The 21,514-nt window shown below is 34.3% G+C and overlaps 4 protein-coding genes and 1 long non-coding RNA gene across 13 annotated transcripts; 3 read left to right on the top strand and 2 right to left on the bottom strand.

Annotated features, from left to right (window-relative positions):
- The first annotated feature begins 1,347 nt into the window (after nucleotides 1-1,347).
- Nucleotides 1,348-3,626, top strand: LOC111457909 (acyl-protein thioesterase 2-like). Its single transcript, XM_023100357.1, has 9 exons — nucleotides 1,348-1,490; nucleotides 1,663-1,780; nucleotides 2,251-2,287; nucleotides 2,364-2,433; nucleotides 2,520-2,624; nucleotides 2,749-2,899; nucleotides 2,980-3,062; nucleotides 3,222-3,315; nucleotides 3,405-3,626. The coding sequence occupies exons 1-9, from the start codon at nucleotides 1,460-1,462 to the stop codon at nucleotides 3,487-3,489; spliced, it is 774 nt and encodes a 257-aa protein (XP_022956125.1). The 5' UTR covers nucleotides 1,348-1,459; the 3' UTR covers nucleotides 3,490-3,626.
- LOC111457910 lies at nucleotides 3,068-3,578 on the bottom strand. The gene is made up of 2 exons (XR_002713025.1): nucleotides 3,393-3,578; nucleotides 3,068-3,292 (listed from the first exon to the last, which is right to left on the bottom strand). It is a non-coding gene; the product is annotated as an uncharacterized LOC111457910 (long non-coding RNA).
- A 3,923-nt stretch (nucleotides 3,627-7,549) lies between the features above and the next one.
- Nucleotides 7,550-11,390, bottom strand: LOC111458037 (monothiol glutaredoxin-S15, mitochondrial). 2 transcript variants are annotated; one of them, XM_023100531.1, is made up of 7 exons: nucleotides 11,262-11,390; nucleotides 10,683-10,803; nucleotides 9,277-9,414; nucleotides 8,961-9,060; nucleotides 8,442-8,508; nucleotides 8,031-8,109; nucleotides 7,550-7,884 (listed from the first exon to the last, which is right to left on the bottom strand). In XM_023100531.1, exons 2-7 carry the CDS (start codon nucleotides 10,752-10,754, stop codon nucleotides 7,828-7,830), a joined length of 513 nt encoding a protein of 170 aa, XP_022956299.1. In that variant the 5' UTR covers nucleotides 10,755-10,803; nucleotides 11,262-11,390; the 3' UTR covers nucleotides 7,550-7,827. The 2 variants fall into 2 exon arrangements, with proteins under 2 accessions (XP_022956299.1, XP_022956300.1); XM_023100532.1 differs by having other exon boundaries at nucleotides 10,683-10,772.
- A 1,256-nt stretch (nucleotides 11,391-12,646) lies between these two features.
- Nucleotides 12,647-18,061, top strand: LOC111457937 (lys-63-specific deubiquitinase BRCC36-like). 7 transcript variants are annotated; one of them, XM_023100389.1, is made up of 11 exons: nucleotides 12,648-12,932; nucleotides 13,513-13,516; nucleotides 13,586-13,711; nucleotides 14,492-14,579; nucleotides 15,057-15,142; nucleotides 15,217-15,432; nucleotides 16,311-16,495; nucleotides 16,754-16,912; nucleotides 17,026-17,106; nucleotides 17,216-17,270; nucleotides 17,474-18,061. In XM_023100389.1, the coding sequence occupies exons 1-11, from the start codon at nucleotides 12,853-12,855 to the stop codon at nucleotides 17,672-17,674; spliced, it is 1,281 nt and encodes a 426-aa protein (XP_022956157.1). In that variant the 5' UTR covers nucleotides 12,648-12,852; the 3' UTR covers nucleotides 17,675-18,061. The 7 variants fall into 7 exon arrangements, with proteins under 7 accessions (XP_022956158.1, XP_022956157.1, XP_022956156.1 ...); XM_023100390.1 differs by lacking the exon at nucleotides 13,513-13,516 and having other exon boundaries at nucleotides 12,647-12,932; nucleotides 17,026-17,111; nucleotides 17,474-17,652; XM_023100388.1 differs by lacking the exon at nucleotides 13,513-13,516.
- Nucleotides 18,062-20,024: 1,963 nt separating this feature from the next.
- Nucleotides 20,025-21,207, top strand: LOC111457775 (uncharacterized RNA-binding protein C17H9.04c-like). Of its 2 annotated transcripts, XM_023100173.1 has the most exons (4): nucleotides 20,025-20,132; nucleotides 20,214-20,587; nucleotides 20,846-20,947; nucleotides 21,026-21,207. In XM_023100173.1, exons 2-3 carry the CDS (start codon nucleotides 20,223-20,225, stop codon nucleotides 20,919-20,921), a joined length of 441 nt encoding a protein of 146 aa, XP_022955941.1. In that variant the 5' UTR covers nucleotides 20,025-20,132; nucleotides 20,214-20,222; the 3' UTR covers nucleotides 20,922-20,947; nucleotides 21,026-21,207. The 2 variants fall into 2 exon arrangements, with proteins under 2 accessions (XP_022955941.1, XP_022955940.1); XM_023100172.1 differs by having other exon boundaries at nucleotides 20,846-21,207.
- The last annotated feature ends 307 nt before the right edge of the window (nucleotides 21,208-21,514 follow it).

Here is a 21,514-nt window from a genome sequence, read left to right as displayed (position 1 = left end):
AAACTCATCCAAAATGATCCTCAAAAGTTTCAACATAGCAGTGGAAGTGTAGAGTTTAAACGGTTCATAAAGGATAAATGAAAAACTTCTTGTGAGATCCCACATCAGTTGGAGAGGAGAACGAAACATCTAAAGGGTGTGAAAATCTCTCCTTAGCAGACGCGTTTTAAAAACCATGAGAGAAAGCCCAAAGAGGACAATATCTGCTAGCGGTGGGCTTGGGCGGTTACACTTCTATTCTCACTAAACTTTGAAGTTTGAAGTTAGATAGAAGTAGTAGAGGAGCATATTTCCAAGTAAAATGATGTTCTTGTGGGTAAGTAAAGAAGTAGATTGAGTGATTAGAAGAATTGGGTAATATGGAAAACTTTGATTTGGTAACCATATTGGGGAGAATGATGTTGACGAGTTTTTGTGTCATGTGAAGTTTTTCTAAAGATTTAGCAAATCTATAGGCTGTAGAACAAGTACTTTTGTCTCCCTCCATGAGCCTCAGATAAGAATGGATCATTTAAGCTCTGTTTTTCAGCTACATAATCATATCAATCAATAAAAACAAGAAGATAACAATTCTAATACCCTGGAAGATGAAATAATAATGATTTGATTCTGCTAGATTTGTTGTCAATATGGTGGCCGTGTGTGCATGGATACAAACAAAAGTAGTCTTTGTAGTGGGTCTCAGAGCAATCAAAATACAATGAACTGGCAAGCAGAAGAGAAGAAAGAGCAGAGAAAAAAGTTGAAATGCTTTTTTATTGTGCATCATTCCAGGTTGGTAACCACATATGAACAATTATAGAATAAACATACAAATACAGAATATAAGATAAAATTACTTAGCACTGCAATTTTAGATATTTGTTCTTACTTAAATTAGATAGAATGGACACTCGAGCCAACCTCACTTTCTGGTTAATGGTATCAATCAGAAATTCATTAAAAATGATTGATTATAGATATTTCCTTCGACAAACTGAGGGGTTGGGTTGTTCTTTGTAGTTTCTAGTAATATTCTTGAAGTTTTTCATTGGATTTGCTTTATTTCTGGCCGCTCCCCAGTGCCCACAAGCATAGATTCTCTCTATTTTGCAAATCCAGAGCTCTCTCTCCTAGCTGGGAGCGTTGCGGATGGATGGATGGATGGATGGATGGATGTGCTCTGCCTGCTGGGATTCTTTGTGTTTCTTAAAAAGATTTCCTGCTTTTGTCCTTGTCTTTACTTCTCCTTTTCACAGATGCCTCTCCTTTTCTGAGTTTCTTGGCCATTTGGTGCACGGTGCAGCTGGTGTACAAACCACACTACCATAGTGATTCATATTCTCCCACATTTTATTCCACTTTCACATCACCAAATTGGCTATAAATAGACATTTTCATTGTTGTTTTTCTACATCACAGCATATTACACTCCTGGGGGGTTATTGCATATATTCACAAGTGCCTCTTAACTTTCAATATGAGCCACTCACATTCTAATATCAGCTCTGGTTTGTTTACTTTTCACATTCCTTCTCATTTCTTTTTCCATGCACACCCATTTGCTTGAAGCCTCCATCTTTGTCCCTCTTGATGTTCCCTTTAACGTATAGATTAGTTGTTTTCTATAATCTAACAGTTCATGATTCATAGAAGTTACACATTCTGGTGGCTAAACTGCAGGCAGTAGATCATCAGCAAGAAGGCCATTAGAATTTGGAAGGACACATGTTGTGAGGCCCAAAGGAAAACACCAGGCCACCATTGTTTGGTTGCATGGCCTTGGTGATAATGGCTCTAGGTAATGCCTCTTTTTGTCCTCTAAATGCTCAACTTCATGTAAATGAGCTATCTAAGACTGTTCATATAAGAACCTGAGTTATCTAACACTATACTCAAATAATCAAACATGTTTGATAGCTGTTTAATGAGCTTCATTGAAGCTAGCCTAAGCACTAAGGTTTCTTGCAGAGAAATTTGTGACTGTCTATGTTGGATGTTTATTTTACTAGCTTGCCATCAACAGTGGACAGCTTATTCCTTTCCCCTTTGTATAAAGTAATTTTACCTTCTTTAAGAAGGGTTTCCTAAGCCAAATGACAAAGGGAAAGGTGGTCTCAGAATGTCAACATGTTCATACTCTTCCCTAGAGTTTTAAACTTTTCCAAGGATGTTGTCTTAGAGGTTCTGTGCTTTAATTCTATGATATTGTTGCTAATAACCAATCTAATAAGTTCTGCTTTCTTGCTTTTTTTCTCTGTTTAACTGCAGCTCTTCTCAGCTCCTGGAAACCCTTCATCTTCCAAACGTAAGAAACATAATTCTATACAATCAAATGGGTATCTTCCTCCCTATACTAATCACAATTTCTTTCACATACACAGATCAAATGGATTTGTCCAACCGCTCCAACTCGACCGGTATCTCTACTCGGAGGCTTTCCTTGCACTGCATGTTAGTTCAACATCCTACTTTTCTCAAAGTTTTCATTCCTAAGCCCATATTTTCTAAAACTGTTCCATGTGATTCTTTCTTATCAGGGTTTGATGTGGGAGAGTTTTCAGAAGAAGGTCCAGACGATTGGGAAGGTCTCGATGCCTCAGCTGCCCATATTGTAAACTTACTGTCTGCAGAGCCATCTGATGGTAAGCTTAGAGAACTACAAAACAGCTAAGACTTATAACAATCTGGGAATCTTTATATATACTAAATTATCTGTTCCCCAACTTGATGGAGAATAAATTTCTTTAATTCAACCATTTGTGGCAGTAAAAGTTGGGATTGGAGGGTTCAGTATGGGAGCTGCAATGGCACTTTACTCTGCAACTTGCTGTGCTCTTGGAAAGTATGGAAATGGAGTCCCATACCCCATCTACCTTAGGGCGGTTGTTGGGCTTAGTGGCTGGCTTCCTGGGTCAAGGTATGTTGTTTGGGGGAAAAATGTCCATGAATGATAAGTGTTCATATAGAATCAAATAATATACTGAAAATGGCATACAGGGGCTTAAGGAATAAATTTGAAGCATCACACGAGGCTACAAGGCGAGCAGCATCGATTCCTATCTTACAGTTTCATGGAACAGGTGGGTATCTAAATCTTACGCATACAAATATACTTCAAATTGAAGATTTCAACCATCAGAACACAGCATTTGTTTAAAAGACATCGATTCTCAAATGTTTAAAGGGGAAAATAAACTGATACGTTCAATAATTTCATCGATTATGAACCAAAAATGCAGCTGATGAGGTAGTACCTATGAAGTACGGAGAGAAATCAGCGCAGTCGTTGAGCACAGCTGGGTTTAGAACCCTAATTTTCAAAAGCCAAGAAGGGTACGGTAGTATTCATTTCAAAAGCATAAAATTGAATAAGCAAAATGAAAAGGGTCAAAAGGGTGTTGATTGATTACTGGTGTTTGCAGGCTCGGACATTACACGGTCCCGAAAGAGATGAACGAAGTGTGTAGTTGGCTGAACTCGAGGCTGGGACTTGAGGGCTATCGCTGAACGTTCTTCAATACTCAATTTTCAACTGTAGTAGCTGATAACAAAGAAGACGCTGCTTTTGGTTTGAGTAGGCTATAAGTTTTGGACGTGTTCTTAATTTTATAGTACTAATAATTGAGCTCATTTCTTAGTTTCATGAAATTATTAATGTTTTCCATATTAATAATTGACCACACTCCAACGTGAACACGGTGACAAAGTTTTCCATTATCATTGTTAGGATTGTTAGGATGATGAAAGTTCCAAGTCCGCTCATTCAGGAATGATCATGAGTTTATAAGCAAAAAAAATACTCTTTCTATCGAGGTGAGGCAAAGCAAAGACATGAGAGCTTATGTTTAAATTAAACAAAATCATATCATTGTGGAGAGTCGTGTTTGTCTAACATGGTATCATAGTCATGCCCTAAGCCAATAGATTGGTAAATCTTCCAATGTTGAACAAATGACTCCAAAAGAAAGAGAAGTCAAGCCTCGCCGAAGGCACAAAGGCAGTAAAAAATGACTAAGTGGAGGCGTGAGGGGAGGTGTTAGGATGATGAAAGTACCTGGTGATCAAATTAATTTTTTTTTTTGTTAATATTAAAAATTTATATATTAATTAAAGAAAATTATTTTATGGTTCTTTTTTTTTCTCTATTAAGAATTTTAATATGTTTTTAAAATATGAAATGTTTGTTGACTAATTTAATTTCTTTTTAACTCCCTTTTATCTAAATATTTTTTTTATATAATTTATTTTAAAATTGTATGAGTTCTTGCGAAATAGGATTATTTTTAAAAAGAATTTAACAAAAAAATATTCATAACAAACAATAAAATTTAATTAAAATTCGTTACAATTTGAAATTACTCCAAATCATATCTAATAGAAAATAATAAAAATGTAAGTTAGATTTGATGTTCAAATAATAATTATTTTAAAATTATAAATAAAATAGAAAAATATAATTTAATTTCATATTTAATAAACAAATTTTTAAAAGTTCATTAGGTTTTAAAATTATAGATAAATAAATAATTTATAAAAAATGAAATTACAATATCTTTTTTTTAATTTAATCATAATATTAAATTTATATGAGTTATAGGTAATAATATTCCGTCAAAATTAAAAAAATAAAAATAAAATAAAATCTTAACCATTTGGATATGAATTTTTAAACATAACTAAATTCGAATATACAGTAATATAATCTTTGATTTTTTGTTTTAACTACGTGTAAACTTGTTACGTGTTATCTAATAGAGAAAGTGTTATAATTCGGGAGATTATGCCTCCTTTCATTGTTTGTCTGTTGATGCAATCTTAAATCTAGCATTTGATTAGGCCTCATTTGATAGTTGAACCGGTTGCCTCCTAAGTTTATCATCAGATTTGAGCTCGATCCCTCCTATTGGAATGTCAAATGTTGACGTTGACAACTGTTGATAGATTTGAATTCGATCCTATTTGCAGTAGCTTCCATTACATGCGATACTAGAGCGGGATCTTCAGAATTCTCAATTCCCATTATTTTCGTTTCACCAATTACTCGAATATTGATCAAAATTCCTTAAAAATGGTTGGAATTCTTGATCAATTGACTTTCCACCCCATGATTCTCCTTCTGAAAATCAATAAATAAAGAAAGAGTTTTAAAAAGTTTTAAAACTCTAATACTTTAAAAATTATATAACATAAAATTTAGAGATTTATTAAACACATTTTTTTCAAATTCAAACCTGTTCGGGCACCATGAGGATTACTACATAATCGACAAGAACATGCTGCAGTACAAGAAAGTCCTTTCGGCAAATCATAGAAACAGATTAATACAAAAGTGTTCGGAAAAAAAACGTATTATTCTTCTACCAATATTTTGAAAATGAACTTGAAAGCATTCCTAGTATTTTTTTCGACACATTGACTGCTTGCACTTGCATCCTCTTCCTTCTGAAGATAAATTTTCCTCGTTCTCATCGACCTGAACGTATTCAAGCTCTTAATTATTTTCAAAATATAACCACCCGACACTACTTTTTTCCTCATTCTTAGAATCACTCACTTATTTTAGATCGAAAGCCGCTGGATTTTTGTCTAGAATATTTTGTTTGACAACTTCGACATTGTCCTCGTATAAATGTCTGGACAATTATCGTTCATCTCGTTCATACAAATGTCTGGACAATTATCGTTCATCTCGTTCATACAAATGTCTGGAAGCACCTGCCGTTACATAAAATACATACACATTATAAAAATAATTTAGTTTTATATTTATATATAGATGAGAGGCCAGTAATTTCATTTTCATTTAAATTGATGTTTTGTTCTCCACCATTAAAATTGTTTATCTCTATGCTTCTATTTTCTGCCACGATATTGGTTTTGGTACAAATGTTATCAATCTCGTTTAGATGGACGACGCTGGTACAAATGTTATCAATCTCGTTCAGATGGACGACGCTTTAGTTGTAATCAGTTGCAATATTGTCTATATTAGTTTTGAAATAACGAAAATTGATGTTACGTAACCAAAATAAAATAAATAAGAAAATAAACGAAAATACCTCATAAGTATGGGAAGGAGAAGATGGAATGGAAGATATTGTGATAGAGGAAAATTTAATTTGAGAGAACTTTAATTTAAGAGGAAAATTTAATTTGAGAAAAATTTAATTTGTTATAGATTGGAATGAGTGAAAGTTATGACTTTCTATACCATTTATAGAAATAATTCCTAATTTATTATTATTATGATTATTATTATTATTATTATCTCAAGATTTTTATTTATTTATTTTGTAATTTTAAAATATCTAAAAAAAATATAATTTTGAAATATTTATAAAAAATATCGTATTGTTTTAAAGAAAATATATTTACAAAAAACGAAAATTTAATTGGTTAATATATTGAAATAAGTGAAATTTAACTTTCTTTACCATTTATAAAAATAATTTCTAATTTATTATTATTATTATCATTTTTTAGATTAAAAAAAAACGAAACCAACTTCTTACATTAAAATCGTTCCAAATGGCTATCACCAAAACACATCTTACATTAAAATCGTTCCAAATGGCTATCACCAAAACACATCAGGTCCTCGTCAGGGGCTGATATGAGTATCACCAAAAACACATCATACATTAAAATCGTTCCAAATGGCTATCACCAAAACACATCAGGTCCTCATCAAGGGCTGATATGAGCATCACCAAAACACATCATGTAACGACCTGAAATTTTCTACTTAATTTAAGGTCGCTACTATATACGTACCATAAACATTGAATGCGGAAGACTTCATTTAAATTCCATAAAACATAACCTTTAGCTTAAAACACAGCCATGGACTTACGTGTTTCGAAAACATCTTTAAAGCGACACAACAAAAGACCCGAAATAAAATAAATAAGCGTTTAAGTTTAAAACATCCTATTCTATCCTATGCATGTGCCATGATCTCGAGTTGCGATGCCGTCGTCAGCCGTACAGGAATGCCTTGCCTTAACCTGAAAAATGTAGTAGCACATGGCTTGAGTATTTAAAGAAATACTCAGTAAGTGACCCCACTATTGGGTTAAATGCAACAATCACATGCAATGAAATGATGAGACCTATCTTTCGTTTCGTTTTCCCTACGGTGTAATCCTAACAGGTAATCGTGGACGTGTACCATATACTCTACACGCAGCCCATACGTGCGAGTATGGGCTCACCAGCTAGTTCGCACACCGCTGGACCACTGTCCCTAGCCGGTGGGCATGCTCTGGGGGCCCACCGAGACCCGTTAAAACTAAAACCGTCACGGCAGCGCTATGCAGGGTATATGAGGATGAGTACCAAGAAAGGAACGAGTTAATAGGGCTTTGTGCCCTTACTGGCAAAGAAAGGAACGAGTTAATAGGGCTTTGTGCCCTTACTGGCATGATGCCAACCAAAGCCAAAACATGTGTTCCAGCTTACGAGCTCAATACGTCGTGAAGGAAATCCTTATCTACCTACAATGTTGTTAGAATCCTAACTGGTGTTGCTCGAAACAGAGCATGTATCAGTCAGTTGCTTCTTATTGGGAAGGATCGAAACCGATAAGTTTATTTTTTTTTTATTCAATCGCTAATCGTTATAAGAAAAAAAATAGCTTAGTAAATTCATACAAATAGTAACTCCAAATTCGCTAATCACTTGTGATGTAATATTCTAAACGAGGAAAAATAATAATAATAATAATAACAGTGGTAGTCACATTTATTAGGGAATATAAAAAAAAGGTTCAAATGATTGAACACAAACCCTCCATGGAAGATGGGTTTAACCATATCTCTTTCTTCATACTTGGTGACTGAGAACTTATTCAGTCTTCTGATTCGCTGCAATATCATTGAGCTTTTCCTTCAATTCTCCGGTCTACACACGAATAAGAACAATGTCAACAGGGGGCACCTTGAAAATAATGTTGAGTCGTGTTTTCTGGGAAAAAAAAGTGATAATAAACCCAGAAATCCTTGAACGATCCTAAGAGAAGTGAACTGTGTAGGTTGTAAATTGGATACCTGATGCAGATTGAGTATGATATCAGATCCTCCAATAAACTCTCCTTTGATGAAAATCTGGGGAAATGTTGGCCAGTTGCTGCATACAAAAATTTCTCATATCACAACATATTCATAACAATTTTACTTCTTCGACCAACGATATCACAATATCATGAGTTTATATTTGCTGTTTGGAAACGTTTTCCAAGTAGCAGATATCATCATACAAACTGTAGTTGATTTAATAAGTCATTCGCAGTTTCGTAGATTATATTTACCTATGCATGACTTAATCCTTGACTTAATCCTTTTCAAATCAAATATTACGCAGACATGACTTAATCTTTTTCAAATCAAATATTTCGAGATGACTTAATCTCTTTCGAATCAAATATTTCGAGAGAAAGTCTGGTATCGAAGAGTGCATACCTAAAGGATTTCACAGCATTTTTAAGCTCGGCATCTTCCAAGATATTTCTAGCACTCAAAGGTACGTCTGCAATACTTAAACATATGAGAATCACGGAAAAAGAAGACAAGCAACAGAGTGGGGTTGCAAGGATTTATATCCCGTGATGGACACGGAACAAGCATTCAACTATATTATTAGAAAATTCAATACAGATTCAACTATATTATTGTAGCAGAAATGAGCAGAAAACCGAAGACCATACAAACAAAATTCATGTGATTATAAAGAAGCAAGATAATGGTATACATAAGCGATCACTGTGCCAGTAATTTGAAGTATGGAGACCATATAGTGATAATGTACTCTTTACACACATTACAAACAAAGAAAACAGACACAATATTGGCTCAAAACATAGGATTATTAGACCATCAATTTCCGTTCCAGGAGAACAAATAGGTACGTCGTAAAATAAGCTTAACCAAAAGAGAACATACTCGTTAAAACAAACACACGCACACACAATGAACACTTACTATATAAATTCAACACTCTAACAGCAAGAGAGCTAAATCCACATTGAGGAGCATCCGGCACCCCTTTCATATAAATCATCACAGGATTTTGCTGTACATCCTAATAACAATACAGAACGAAATTTAGTACTTGTTTTTAAATTCCTCACATCCAACTCACACCCTTAAACAAATAACTTTCTACTTTTTGTCCCTTTTGTGTGTTTCATTTAATCATGAAATTTTCTCTTATCAAAAAAAGGAAAAGGGAAAGCACATAGTTTCTAATGTGCTTCCTAGATAAATGTTGCCAGTTCTTTCGCAAAAGCATACATACCTGTTCAACAACATCCCTCAAAGAAAGGCTAGAATTCTCAAGTTTATTAGTAGGTTTGAAATCATCATGAGTATCAGGATCATTAGGTACAGTCGTTGAGTATCTCATTCCATGCTGGTAATTAAACCCAGGCACCACCTATCAACAGTTCAAAATGAGGCACCATAATATATCATAGTAAGCTTTGTCGGTCAACTTTTATAATTTGTATGTTGTCTTAGAACTCAAGGATGTACATCAAAATTAAGTCTAAAGTTCTTATATATCATGTTCAAGTAAGATCATGATGATTTGTATGTCCTCTCTACCATATAATTTCACACTAGGTGGCAGTCATCAAATTTTTTATAAAAAATTTAGCGCAAATATCAAATTGTCCTAATTTGGAGGTTATATCAATTGAAACCCTAAACTAACAATTGTATCGATTTAAACACTAAATTTTTTTATAAGCATTTTAAAAGTGTAAATGCCTAACTTTTACACGTACATAAGAGTTTTTTAAATGCAAGATTAATGTAAATTAGAGAAAAATGCGAGAATCAAATAGGTAGTAGCAGTTTTTCATAACAACGAGAAGGTCGACACATCGTTCGGTGTCTAGCTTTGATACCATTTGTAACAGCCCAAGTACACCACTAGCAGACATTAACCTCTTTGGGCTTTCCCTTTTGGGCTTTAAAAGCCGTCTGCTAGAGGAAGATTTCCACACCCTTATAAAGGGTGTTTTGTTCTCTTCTCCAACCAATGTAGGGCATCACAATCCACCCCTCTTCAGAGCCCAGCGTCCTCGCTGGCACACCGCCTCGTGTCTACCCCCTTTAGGGAACAACGAGAAGGTTGGCACATCGTCTGACGTCTGGCTCTGATATCATTTGTAACCGCCCAAGTACACCGCTAGCCGACATTGACCTCTTTTGGATTTTCCTTTCGGGGTTCCCCTCCAGGATTTAAAACGCGTCTGCTAGAGGAAGATTTCCACACCCTTATAAAGGGTGTTTTGTTCTCCTCCCCATCTAATGTGGAAACTTCAAATACAACAAAACTAATGTGACCATAATAAAGAAAACAACATTTATAATCTAACCAAATGAAGTTGTGATCAAGAGTAATAGAAAATACTATGACAAAATAGGCATTATACTTAAGCATACATCTCTAAACCCCAGAAAAATAGATAGCCTACAGATCTCTTTCTTCAAAGTCAGGATAGATGTGTGAGATAAAGGGAACATAGGGATACTTGAACATGGTTCCATGATTTTCAAATGGCATAAAAATGAGAAATAAAAATCTCCACAAACTCACGCCTATGATCAACTAAACAATTCAAAAGCTAAAACCTACGAAACAGGACAATAGAACTCAGAGTACAAATATGATAATGTGATTTCCTCAAACCGTACTATTCTGCTAGTGCGAGTAGCTGGAAGACCTGCCAAGCCTTTGAAGAGCAAGCTTGATAATGACTTCGCCATTGTTCCAATTATAATACTCTGTTAAACGAGCAATGTCCAAGTAGATTATCTGAAGTAGACAACAAATTCAAGACTCAGCAAATTGGAGTCAAACAGTAACATATATCAATGTACAATGACAAAATGAAAAAAAATGAGGAATGAATTCCTTGAGAAAAACAAATTTTTTTAGGCTTAAGCATCATCATATAGAAGGAATTACAAGAGGACAGCCAACTCAAAAAAAAAAAAAAAAAAAAAAAAAAAACAAAAAAAAAGCAACAAGTTTAGTGATACAATTATTCGAAACCCAATAAATAGAAACGGCCACGAATTAATCGCACAAATTATTAAAGGTTAAGGCAATGACACAGATCCAGAAAAACTTAGAATAGCACTACCAGAAACCAGATACAGCTGAATCAACACACTGCTAGGTCGAGAAATGCAGAAATTGAGAGAGTAAAAGAAAGAAGATAAAAATAAACCGGTATGTCGCTGTGAGCCGAAAGAAGTGAAAACACTCACCGTCGATGAAATTTTCGCCGGAAAGAGCTCCGCGGTTCCGATGGATAGTTGGGGATTTTCGCCGGAAACGTGGAAGACAGAGATACAGGCGGTTCCGATGGATGGTTGGGACTTAGCAAAAGGGTTTAGTTTCATACCTTTATACATTAATTGTTTATCTTTTTTGCTTGTGAAATTTTACAATCACATGTATCTCTTCCTATCAAATTACTGTACGCTGCTTTTATCCGACCAATCAAATAAAGAAATGTGTTTACCACAAGTTTGACCACAAATTTTGTATATAATTTTTGGTGGTATGAGAGTAATAATTTAGTATCTACACATTATAAACATTTAGTCTTTATATTTTTTTTATTATATAGTCTGACGTAACAATTTAGTTTCTACACGCCATAAACTACAATAAATATATATATATATATATATATATATATATATATATATATATATATATATATATATATATCTATAATTATGGTCTAATTTAAATTATTCTCGTGTTTAGTTTTTTATTTTTTACATCATTTATTTACAATTTATTTACCGTAAATAAAACTTTTCTTTAACTCTGTAGTAGACGCGTTTTAAAATTGAGAGTAACTCGAAACGAGGTGAATTGTGATATCCCACGTTGATTGGAGAGGTGGAAATTTTTTCGTTATAAGGGGAAACTTTTTCCTAGCGCGTTTGAAAGGACGTGGAAATCTTTTCCATGCGTTTTAAAGATTAATATTTGTGAGCGATGTCCTAACGGTTACAATTTTAATTTTAAATACTTCAACCTTTTGAATATTTAACTCTAAATTTTTATATTAATAATCGACTAAATTAATTAAATTTAAACTTAAAATTATTTTTAAAATTAAAAAACACATTATAAAAACTATGAATTTTTTTTTTTTAAATGTTTTGAACTTTAAACAAATATTTTAACACTTTTTTGAGAAGTTAAAACATATTATTAGGTTTAAAAAATATTTATAAACTTTTAAAAATAATAATTTTTTTTTCATATAAGTGGTAATAAATTTTCTGAATTTTATTTTTATAAAGATTAAAGTGTCTAATGTTAGAATTTCATGAATTTTTTTTAATAAGGAGAGTATAATATAAATGAAATAATAATCATTTATATTCAAAACTAACAAAAAAAAATTGTTGTTTAAAAATTAAAAAATATTATCGAAATTATTTAGATATTTATTTTATTTTATTTTATTTTTATTTTTTTTTGAAGAAAATAGAAAGTTTAGTAATATTTTTATTAATTTACCAAATGGTCTTGTTTTTCCTAAAATACAACCATTTATATATATATATATATATATTTTTAAATATAAGAATATTTAGAAAAGGATACGTGTACAAATCGCATAGTCATCAATCAGATATCATCAATTATATGCACGATCGTATAGTATTGCTGCTCGATCTGCTGCTCAAGGTCCGAATCATCGGCAGTGACTTTGTTGAAAGTTGGAAATCCTTCGGAATCTCTCTTTTCCTTCATTCATTTTCTACGGAGAGTTTGGAATTCATAGAAACGGTGATCGAAAAATGTCTCTGACGGGCGTTAAGATGTCCGAAGATGTCTGGTTTACTTGCCTCACTCATGCATTGTCCACGGAGACTGAAGAAATCATGGGACTTCTCCTTGGCGATATTGAGGTCACTCTCTAGATTTCCACTCTGCAATTTACTATCCCCTATTTTAAAGGTTTTCCGAGTTTGTTTGAGCCCATTCTCCTTCATTTTGCATAATCTGCTATGGCTTTTGCTTTAATTTGGTTTTCTTGGTGTATATTTGTTGGCTTGGTTGCTTGTCTTGGATGTTTATTTGAACATAGGTTTGATTGGTTGCTTTATGTTGGTTTGCTTATTTTCTCTTGTTTTTGTTCTCCTTTGGCTCAGTTAATTGATTCCTTGGTCATTTTGTAAAATTCAGGGTGAGGAATGGTATTTGTGGTGCTACCTGTAGAGTCTTCCGACTCCAAATGATGTTTGTTAGAAATGGACTTGGTTTCTTTTTCACAAGAGTTCGTGTGAATTTGTTACGTTAAGTACTGTTCTTGCTCTTGTTAGACAGTCTATATGAATTATGATTCACTGGCTAACACAGTATAGAGATATTCATTTTACAATTTCTCTCTAGAGTTTGAGAATTTTTGTTTTTTTTGTTTTTTTGTTTTTTCGTTTTTTCATGGCTGATTCTTTATGCTTTAAGCCATTTTCATGCCTTTTCTTTCAGGGTGGTATGTTTTTCTTTTTATAAGGTAGTTGTTATTTCGGTTCTGCGTCTTCCTGACCACGAAATTTTGCAGCATTCAGAAAATGGTAGTGTAACTGCACTAATTTGGGGAGCATCGCCTCAGACGCGGTCTGACAGAAGGAAGGACCGCGTGGAGACTCATCCTGAACAATTGGCTGCTGCATCTGCCCAGGCTGAGATATCCTTCGCTTCTTTTATCTTTATGAAATTCTTCATCTTCTAGACATTGTCCTATTCTTCTCAGTTCATGTTGATGCATCCTCTGTAGTGCATCTTCTTTTACTTTATCATTTAAATCCATTATTTGTCAATGGTCTTGACAAATGAAAATATTTATACTATGAGCCCTAGGGAGTGGCCCCATTGGCTTAGGCCTGCGGTCTCTGAGTGACACCTATCTAAAGATCATCTATTCAAATTTTCGGGCGAGTTTAATAAAGAAAACCTTTGATGTCTCTAGAGTCTAGGCCACCTTAGGGTGGGTACAAACTTTGAGAAAAACAAGTACTATGATGAAGAATGTTTTTGTATGGTATATGTTTAAATTATTGGGGATCTAGCAAAGTGGAAAATAAGAAAGAAAAAAGTTCTATTGAACAATCAGTTTCCTAGTTTAATATAGTTTTTTACTGGTTATAAGAGGAATAGAGGAGGTTGTTCTATGGGGCCTTGTTAAATTTTATGAGTGATCGAATTTCATTATGTTCTCTACTTTTGAGAGTAGAAAATGGTAGAAACTGATTTTTAAAACCATTGCTAGCTTTGTGAAGCAGTTTAACGTAAGTAGGTTAATTATGCAAATTTGAAGATGAGTAGTTTGTTACTTGTTTTTTTAAAAAAAAAAAAAAATCAAAACCCGAATGAATCTTTTGGTTATTTGTTCTTCCACTAGTGATTAAATCTATATGAAGTTATTTTTATTTTTTTCAATATTGTTATATACTTAATTTTATAGAACAGAATGACAGCAATGACTGGGAGAACAACAAGAGTTATTGGGTGGTACCATTCACATCCTCATATTACAGTGCTTCCTTCACATGTTGGTTAGTATTGACTTGTCTATGATGTCTAATTGTAACCCATCTTCGATGAGTTGGTTTTCCATCTCCATCTGCTTTCCCCTATGTTTCAGGCTTTCTTTTGGTGCTAGTGTGCTTAGAGTAGAGCACTGAAAATTTTGTCTTGAACTTGTCTGTTCTGATGATTGTAATAATTAAGAAAGTAGACCTGAAAATTTCGTCAGTGCAGTTTCTTTTTCCTCTTCATATTCCTTCTGAAAACTAACATTTCATAAGAGTTGGCGGATATCTCTATGTTATATGAGATTATAATCGACCTTTCATGTCAGAGTTTGGGTCCATTGCCCCCAATCTTGTACATTATGTCTTTGCTACAACTTTGGCTTAGGAGTTTCCTTAATTTTATGTATTAGAAGATGTTTTTTTTTTTTTTTTTTTTTTTTTTTTTGCTCTTCTCAATCAAAGAAAAGAAATTTTCAATCATGAAAATCTTACTTGCAGATGTTCGAACTCAGGGGACATATCAGCTCCTTGATTCTGGGTTTATTGGGCTGATATTTTCCTGCTTTAGTGAAGATGCAAATAAGGTTTGAATAGTTGTATTGCTTTGGAGAATTATCTTTTGCATGTTTGCTAAACATATTTAGTTGGGAAATATCAGGTTGGAAGAATTCAAGTTATTGCTTTTCAGTCCTCGGATGGGAAGCAAAATCACCAATCAAGACCTATTTCTTTGTCTCCTGTATATCGAAATTCAGTGATTGATGTTGAATCTTCATTGAGTTCCTCTGATAACTTATCAGCAAATGTGGGCTATGGACCAAGGGAGAGTCCTGAACAGGATACTGGTGATTCAATGATTGCTGGAACTCTTAAGGTACAAGTACAACATATATTCATTACAAAGATACCTGAATCTGGATGTTGTCATTCATATAGCCTGCTTAAGTTGAATGATGAGCAGAAGGCTTTGCCAAAGCGTCAATTTTCTGTCACACATGATATTGTAGATAGCATTGTTTGTTTATGGGGAAACACATTTGACTCTTAAGACATTTTGAAAACTTTAATTGGGTACTTTATGAGTTGTGCCCTGGTTTAAAGTTTGAAAACTTACACAGAATAACAATAACTTACTATACTCTTGAGTCTCATATTCAGGCACGTACTTGGTTGAATTCTCCCTTTCTATCTTTTCTCTGCTCTGATTGGGGGTAAAGCTGGACATCCCAGAATTTTGTATTCACGTCTGTAGACAAATCTCTTCAATCAATCTCTACCGATTCGTTTTCATGCCAATTGGTAAACTAATTCTGCAACTGTGTTTTGCTAAAACTTTTGTTTTACACTCTTGGATCACGGATGAGATGCTCTTGCAAATAATATAGCGTACTCATGTTCTGTGAATAAGATGTAACTCCTTCAAGATAGTACAGAAGCTTCCAATTACCATGCACCTTGTTGTATCTGGAAAACGTTGGTCCAACTCTACGAAAAAAAATGGGATGATATCACCATCGTAATGTGACATTTTTTAGTTGAATGTTTCTCTGCCATCACATGAAGTAATTGTCTACTGATTAATTGAAGTTACTTGGTTACTGTTTGTCATCAAGGAGACATCTAAGCAAGTTCTCCACAGATATTATATAACTATTCGGTTCTGCGAGTTCAATTTTGTTAAACTTTTGAAGTGCTGCGCAGTGAACAATTCCCCATGATTGGTGTGTATGACTTGTTTGACTTTGTCTACAGGGAACTGGACGATCTTCGGAGTTGGGTTATTTCTTTGCTAATGCTGACACCAACTATCAAGGAAAAGGGAAAATCGGAGGAAGCTATCTTACTAAGAATGCAAACAGCGGAATTACTGATATTGATCCAATGGACTTGTCTGAAAGTATGCAAGAAGCAATGCACCGCTCAAATATTGAAATGAGGTATGGGTTATGAAGTGCAGATTTCTAGGTGGTTGCTTATCATACTGTTATCTAAATAATGGTTTTATCTTGTAATGATTTCTCAACTCAGTTAAGTTATGTAGCTCTGCATTAATAGGGAGTCCGATGTAGAAATTGTCTTTGTTATTTTGTTCTTCTTTACTGAAGTATCGTTCTTCATCGTCATTTTTTTTCTGGAGCTGGCAGACTCTGACTAGGAAGTCTAAATCTTGTGAAATTGTTTTCTTTTGCTTCCAGTGCTGCCGCATTCTCAAGGAAGGAGATTCCTCTTCATGTTATGCCAACTGCCTCGCTCATAAAGCTTGATTCACCATTAATGTCTTTTACAGATTTACAGCAGGTTCTGTTTGAAGAGGAGAGATCAGCTTATAACCAAGCCGTCTTGTATAATATGAAGTAAATGGTTCTCTATTTAGTTAATCCATTGGAGCATAGTTTCCTAATTTATACAAAATGGTTCTGTAATCTATTTGTTATTGACTCTATTCATTGCTTTTTCTTTCCCATAGGGATGGGAAAGTGCATCCGCTGACATTCATACATCACACATCAACATATCAGGCTTCAATGTGCAAGTTGATTGAATATTGGTTGGGTTCACATGCTGCCTCAACCATTAATTTGGGATCTTTTGTTCTCCGTTTGCCTAAAATGCCCATTGATTGGAATTGTTCTTACTTCCCTTTTCATTGCTTGCAGTGTTAGTCCTGTCATAAGTGCACTTCAGGACCGTGCAAAAGAGAATGAAATTCGGGTATGAATTGATTCCAAAAACTCCCATCTGCATAGATAGATTTCACGGATTTTATGACATGGACTCAAAGGGGACATTTTCTGCGCATTAGTTTTTTGATCTATTTGCTCCGATGAATTCAAAATGTTACTTCATGATTTGACAAAAGAGTATTAGATAGTTCTAATATGTTCTTGAAGGCTGATGATACTTGTTTAAAATAGTTAGCTTTGCTGGCTGAGGAAGCCAGGAATTTGGAAGTTGAGGCTGCAAAAGCAAACGAGTCAGTCCCAGGATCACCTCACCAAGTTCATGGATCTCGAGCAAGTGCTTCGACAAATCCCAGGGACTTATATCCTTCAACTGCATCTGTTGGTGCACGAAGTGCAGGAAGCTCCATTCACCAGAGTAGAAAGGGGTTGTGATGATTTTTGCACCAACGACTTGTTTTCCGAATTCCCGAAAGCCCGTATTATAGCATTCGGGTGCTTTTGTGTGCATAAAAACGATCTGAAGTATAGAAGAGAGGTCAAATGGCATTCATTCAAGGTACCAACATTTCATCTTCATGATATTAGATACCGTCTAAAAATGGGTTTTGATCGGGTAGTAGAAGCATGCTGTTGAATCCACTTATATCAGTATGGATAAGTTGCAAATTAACAGCAGTCTAGATGTGTATGCTTTCTGATGACCAAAATGAAGTTTCAGCAGCAATGCAAGAAAATTCATGAAAGTGGTCTCTTTTTTTGCTTTCCCTATAGTGTAAAGAATAGGGATTAAATGTGCATCACAATGAACACGTAGTTTTTCTGAAGATGAATGTTAGAAAAGAAGGAAGGGTTTTTGGATGATTAGGCATGTGAGATAAAAACAAGGAAGATGAAAAGGAAAAGAACACAACTGTAAAGTAAAAGAAATAAGAAAGACTTTAAGATAAAGGAGGTAAAGAAAAGATGAAAATTTTAGTGTCATAGGTTTGTTTGGAAAAGCGGCTAAGATTCCGAAAGATGAAAGGTCTTTTAACTACATATGTTATTATTCTCTGTCTGTCTCACTCTTATGGATTGGGTACCTCTGATGGATGTATTTGATAGATAGATATAGACGTAGTAGTGGCCAATAACTTGAGAGTAGAGAAGAGGGTTAGAAAAGAAAGGAAGGGAGAGGGAGAGAGAGATTATGGAGGATATATAAATAGTGAGTTGGTGGTGGTGATGCATGGAAGTGATTCCCAAGGAGAATCGAATCACCCTCACTTTCCTTTTTCTCTTTCTCTTCTTTACAGTTTTTGGCCCTCTCTCACCCTCTTCCCCTTTACCCTTCCCCAAGAGAATGGATGCCACTTCTCCTCCTTTTCTCTCTCTCTCTCTCTCTCTCTCACACACACACACACACACACACATTTCCTCTTTTGGTGAGAGAGAGAGAGAGGAAGTGAGAGAGCCATTTTATGGATGTGGGTGAAGAGGGAAAGAGATTTGATGGGTGTGGGTGAAAAAGAGAGAATACCATAGCTGTGGGTTAAGAAAGAACTAGGAAGGGAGAGAGGGAGAGAGGGAGAGAGGGAGAGAGGGAGAGAGAGAGATGTGGGTGAAGAGAGAAAAGAAAAAGAAGAGAGAAAAAAGAAGAGAGAAAAGAGAAAAGATGGTCAAAATGAAACATCCAAGGCTTGGTTATTCATCACAACCCTTTATTGAAACTCACATTTTTCCTTTTGAATTGTAATTAAATCCTTTCCCCTTTTTTTCCTCTTTTGAATTTCACTGTTTCCCCCCCTAATTTCTCTCCAATTAACCTTACTCCACTCTCAACATTTATGTACTAAATGTTATACTAATATCTCTATAATTATATAGAAAAGACGAAATCTATCTTAGTTTATCAATTTAAGTCTTCCGTCTAATAATTTATTGTTGATATGCTTTATATAAAATTTGAGAGGTCATATGAGAATCAGAACAATTTTGAATATTTGAAAAGGCTTCGACATTGTTCACTTTTTAAACATATTAGCTAAATAAATGTACATTAGGGGAGGATATTCAAATTTTTCTAAAGTTTGTGAGATAAAAAAATGGTTTGCTTTTATAAAAGAATACAAATTGTGATTGAAATAAATCATAATTGTTTATTATATTGTATAATTATTTTTTAATATTGGTCATTGAATTTTCACCGGTTTAATTTTTTCAAAATATCAGGTAAACATAACATTTGTTGTAAGTCGTGGACATTCCAAATGTCAATTCGAGCCCGAAACAAAAAGAAAAGAAAAGGAGTAGGAATAAGCACCCCGTAGAGTAGAATTATTCATATGACGTGAAAACTTGACCAACTCAAACTACCCAACCAAATCATAAAAGGCTAGATTGTGTTAGATTTCCTTTGGTGGAAAATAGAAAAATTCATATGATTTCACCTTATTTTGGTAAGGTGCTTAAAAATTGAGTTACAAACCATAATTTTATGATTGTTACAAAAATTAAAAATATTTAACTTAACTACGTTTAGTAGTTCATTGTGCTCTATAAATATTTATATTTGTATTTTATAAAATTTTAATTACAATATCTAGAAATTTTTAAAAAATAGAGAGTTTGAGTTGAATCATGAATTCTATACAGATTATTTAGAGTCACCCACCCGACTAATTCAATAAAATTTCCAACACAACCCGTATACACATCGTAAACATTACCGCCTTCTCGTACGTAATATCTTTTATATATATATATATATATATGAAAAGAATGAAAGGGAAAAAAGGTGAGTTTTTGAGTGGGATTTGGGTGTATATAAACCTGAGTTCCCTTCCCCTCTTTAGCTATTCCATCCCCACTCTTGTGTTTGTTTAAATCAGCCATTTTTGTTGTTCTCAAGGTTTGTGCTCCATCCTTTTTGTTCTCTCTGTATTCTGTGATCCATTTCTTATTTTCCAGTATCTTAATATAAAATTTGCAGACACAGAAGATGAACAGACCCGGAGACTGGAACTGCACCTCCTGCCACCACTTGAACTTCCAGAGGAGGGACATCTGCCAGCGCTGCGGCGATCCCAAGACCGGCGGCGGCGGCGCAAGAGCTGGGTCTGGATTCGGGTTCGGCGGGTCGGACGTCAGGCCCGGGGACTGGTACTGCAGCGTAGGCAACTGTGGAGCCCACAATTTCGCAAGCCGGTCAAGCTGCTTCAAATGTGGGGCCTTCAAAGACGACATGTCGGCCTTCGACTTCGACCTTCCTCGTCCAACTCCTCGCGGAATATCCCCTTTTGCTTTCGCTACTCCCGCCCGTTCCCCTGCCTCCGCTTGGAAGTCCGGTGACTGGATTTGTGCCAGGTCTTTATTTCTTTTTTTTATTTTAAATATATTTTCAATTTTAAATATTTAAAAAATATATATGGTCTATTTTGAGCATAAGCCCTCCTGAGTTTGCTTTGGACTCCTCCAAAAGGCTTTATATCAATGGAGATGTATTCTTTTAGACCATTCCCTAAAGTAGCAAACGTAAAACTCACTCCCAAAAATCCTCAACATCCACTATTTTAATTTACCTACTATAGTAAAAAAAAATAATGATGAATGATGAAATTGCAGGTCGGGATGTAACGAACATAACTTTGCAAGTAGGATGGAGTGCTTCAGATGCAATGCTCCAAGAGACTCGTACTAACAAAAACTAGCCATGTTCGAGTGCACGTAAGTAAAAAGGAATTGTTGGGTGTATCACAATCATAAAATTAACATCTTAATTTGGGTACATGTGTTTGTTTGCAGGGTTTAGGGTTCCAAGTGAGAAAATTTCAAAGAGACTTCATTCATAAACTGCACTATCTTTGTTTCTTTTTTTGTCTCTTTGATTTTGATTTTGATTTTGTTTTTGTAGCCTTTTTTTTTTGTTGTTAATTTCTGTGATGAAAATTTGAGATAATCTCCAAAAATCAATGTTTGTTATTATATCTCTTAATCCATTCATCTTTAATTATATATTATACTTTAATTTTTTTTTTATCATATTTTGTAATAATTTGTCCAACTAATTAAATTAGCTACTTTACATAAAGGTAGCCCTTTTAATTTGTTGGGGTCCCAAACACTATTCTTTTACCAACCATTTTTTTAAAACCCTTCGTTTTAAAGCTTTTGTTTGATTAGTTTGGATTGAGTTTAATTTTTATTTTTTAACTGATTCAAAATTTTAAAGTAGTTACGATCCGAAAAGGTTATTTTTTCATTTATAATTATTTTAAAAAAAGCAAAGCTTAC

This window comes from Cucurbita moschata, unplaced genomic scaffold (genome assembly GCF_002738365.1).
Source record: "Cucurbita moschata cultivar Rifu unplaced genomic scaffold, Cmos_1.0 Cmo_Scf00020, whole genome shotgun sequence".
Classification (NCBI taxonomy): domain Eukaryota; kingdom Viridiplantae; phylum Streptophyta; class Magnoliopsida; order Cucurbitales; family Cucurbitaceae; genus Cucurbita; species Cucurbita moschata.
Note: the sequence above shows the minus strand (reverse complement) of the source record. Positions and strands in the feature narration are given on the sequence as shown.